Source organism: Musa acuminata, chromosome BXJ3-4 (genome assembly GCF_036884655.1).
Source record: "Musa acuminata AAA Group cultivar baxijiao chromosome BXJ3-4, Cavendish_Baxijiao_AAA, whole genome shotgun sequence".
Lineage (NCBI taxonomy): Eukaryota > Viridiplantae > Streptophyta > Magnoliopsida > Zingiberales > Musaceae > Musa > Musa acuminata.
The window spans coordinates 2,007,218-2,010,053 of NC_088352.1; the positions used below are offsets into that span (position 1 = coordinate 2,007,218).

The 2,836-nt window shown below is 38.9% G+C and overlaps 1 protein-coding gene across 1 annotated transcript; it reads right to left on the reverse strand.

The window, feature by feature from the left end:
- Positions 1-1,238: 1,238 nt before the first annotated feature.
- LOC103980275 (ethylene-responsive transcription factor ERF003-like) lies at positions 1,239-1,949 on the reverse strand. Its single transcript, XM_009396611.3, has 2 exons — positions 1,828-1,949; positions 1,239-1,722 (listed from the first exon to the last, which is right to left on the reverse strand). Exons 1-2 carry the CDS (start codon positions 1,905-1,907, stop codon positions 1,356-1,358), a joined length of 447 nt encoding a protein of 148 aa, XP_009394886.2. The 5' UTR covers positions 1,908-1,949; the 3' UTR covers positions 1,239-1,355.
- Between the last annotated feature and the right edge of the window lie 887 nt (positions 1,950-2,836).

Below are 2,836 nucleotides of genomic sequence, written 5' to 3' on the forward strand. Positions count from 1 at the left end.
TCATAGTTTTATTTAAAAAAATAGATTATTTTTTATTAAGGTTAAATTTGATCATCAATTTCATTTGATAAAATTGACCCATTCTAACTCAAATTTCCAATACTATCGTATCAAGAAGAAAATACTCGTTAAGTATTTAAGAAACGAATGAACAAATGTTTTTTCAAAAGCGAGAAACGTCTATATTCTATATCTCTTATGATACTTTAATTCGAGAATAAAAGATACATGTCTTCTATATTGCTTCTTGTAAAAGATGGGTAGAAGATATCCGTATCTCATATTGTCTAGCAAAAACCCCTCTAATAATTATATAAATACATATCACAAGTGTTTAAAGCTTGAAAGCATTCATCTTAGTTTGTTTTGGAAGCATCACATATCTTAGAATGTTGCTTTTATAGTGTTGTTCTAACCAAATAACATTTCCTTTGGATGCTATACTGATGTTCTTTATTATCTTTAATAGATGAAGTGGTGCATCCAATAAATGTTGATTGGAATCCATGCGTCGAGAATCTATTAAATGAAAATAATAATTATATGATTTATCATAAAAAGTTCTAAAACAAAATACGTATTCTTAATTAACAATAAAAATATAAAATTCTTATAAATTCAGTTATCACCATCAACATTTGATTAAAGATTAATTTTTTTATGCACAACCATGACCTAAATAATCATGCATAATTCAAATAAAAGAATTTATGATTTTTCCATCAGTGACATTTGGGGCACAACTTTGTGGCAAGGGATTAAAGAGACTATTTTTCTATGAGTTAAATCTTAAACACTGGATCATAAACTATTATATCTATCATAATCATAAAGAATTTATGTTAAACTTGAAATACTATAGTATATATCGATTCTAATTAACTCTCTTTTTCCATACTTTTTGTTTTTCTGTAAATTTTGATTGTGAATGAGACAAACATTCCATGATTAAGAATTGTCATGCAAAACATTTGTGCTTGTGTGGTCAAGAACACCCTCTACTGACAATGCCAATCTTAACCAAAGAGGATAGATCAGAAATCCAAAGACCAATAATATAACAAGAGGTTCTAATGCAATGAATAAAAGAACTACTAACTAAAGAACCTAAGCAGAGACTACTCTAATCTACCTGGCCATATAGCTGCTAATCCTCGAACACTCAGCCTTACTCAGACTGAAACCCTAATCAAAATGCTAAAGTAGTCTCTTTGGTAGGAGAAGCATCATCTCAAGAGTTGCTGCTGCAAACCAGAATGCACAACACCAAGTATCAGTGAGAAGAATACAGTAGACTACTCGATGAGGAGCATGGCACACTATACATATATGATTGAAGAGTGTGTTGATTTGCACTAATACCCACAAGATTTCACATAACAGGAAGAGGAAGATGAAGACGAAGAAGAGGTAGATATCTCTAGAGAGCCACTGTAAGTCAGCTCCTGGATCATCTCTTCGATGTACTCCTCATCCGGACACTGGGCGACGTCTTCTTGGCTTCCGATCGGCGTCGCCTTGGCTCTCCTGCTCTCGTCCCCGGATGCGGAACAGCACCGCTCCAGCTTCGCCATGAGGTTCGGCGATAAGACGGACGAGAAGTTGGGGTCGAAGGGGAAGTTGGTCCGGGCTGTCGGTCCGCACATGAGCCGCGCCGCCTCGTCGTAGGCCCTAGCTGCGTCCTCCGCCGTTTCAAACGTGCCCAGCCATATCCTTGTCTTCCTGAAATCGAAGCAATCTGGTCAAGCGACATATACCTTAGCCCCCCTCTCTCTCTCTCTCTCTCTCTCTGAGCTAAGGTTAAGCGAAGGTACTGAGAGACATTACAGAGTAGGATGGCGGATCTCGGAGACCCATGAGCCCCAGTGCCTTTGCCTTACTCCTCGGTATCTTTGTAACTTTGGCATGTCTCACGAATGTGCACAGCAGCCGCCTGAGAAAGAGAGATGCTTCGGGAGATGGAGGCATATATATATATATATATATATATATATATAACTAACATGGGTGACAGTATTGCACTTTGGCTACGGCAGCCCACTGGAGGCCCATATCTCATTGGGCTTTTAGCCAGCGTCAATCTCCGAGTATTTGGATAAAATTTGAACACACTCAGTCTTACACTAATCACGACGAAAAAGAATTGGTGTTCGTATTGAGTTACAAAAATCTTCGTGGAGATTAAGCATTGATGTCGAACATTCATTTGTATTAAGAATATAAATTAATAGATTACATCAATACCGATAAAAGTAGGGTCGAGTATCTATGAACTTGATGATGGTGACGAGAAACATAATTGAGCCCAGTAGGCCCATAAGCCAGTGAGTAATAACGAATAAAAGAAGAGGGCTAAATTGGTAGAGCAAAGAGGTCCGTCCCCCTCGCCTGGCCCCATGCGTTAGCTTTGCTCCCCCCATGTTTCTCTGTCAGAAAGAGCTCATGTCATGGAAACATTATGAGTTGTGGGGCTGATGGCAAGTGACATCACAATGTTTGCATTGCCCAATCGGGGGACATCAGCATCTGAGCTACCTCTAATCTCTCAGTTCTCAGATAAAAAGTGTCATGGGGGTGTCTCCCTCTGGTGTAGCAAAAGGATGAGCATCACAGAATGGTTGTCCCAAAGTTAAAGCATTCCAACATGATCCCTTGTTGTTTAGCCAACTAAACTCTTGGGAAGATCCAAGATTTGCACATCAAGAAGAATTGTTTGTTTGGCTAAGATCCAAGATTTGCATGGCCAAAGGGAATGAATGCGTTGTGCCTCTTTGGATTGTTTGGTGGCACAACGATGTCTCTCACAAGGAGTGGGTGGATAGATGTAGGGGGAGAG

What these genes read in the sequence shown, in the direction of transcription:
- LOC103980275 (XM_009396611.3), bottom strand. Translation starts at nt 1,907, where the DNA reads ATGCCAAAGTTACAAAGATACCGAGGAGTAAGGCAAAGGCACTGGGGC. An exon ending in GAGATCCGCCATCCTACTCT is followed by an intron (nt 1,723 to 1,827) that starts GTAATGTCTCTC and finishes CTTCGATTTCAG; the next exon opens with GAAGACAAGGATATGGCTGG.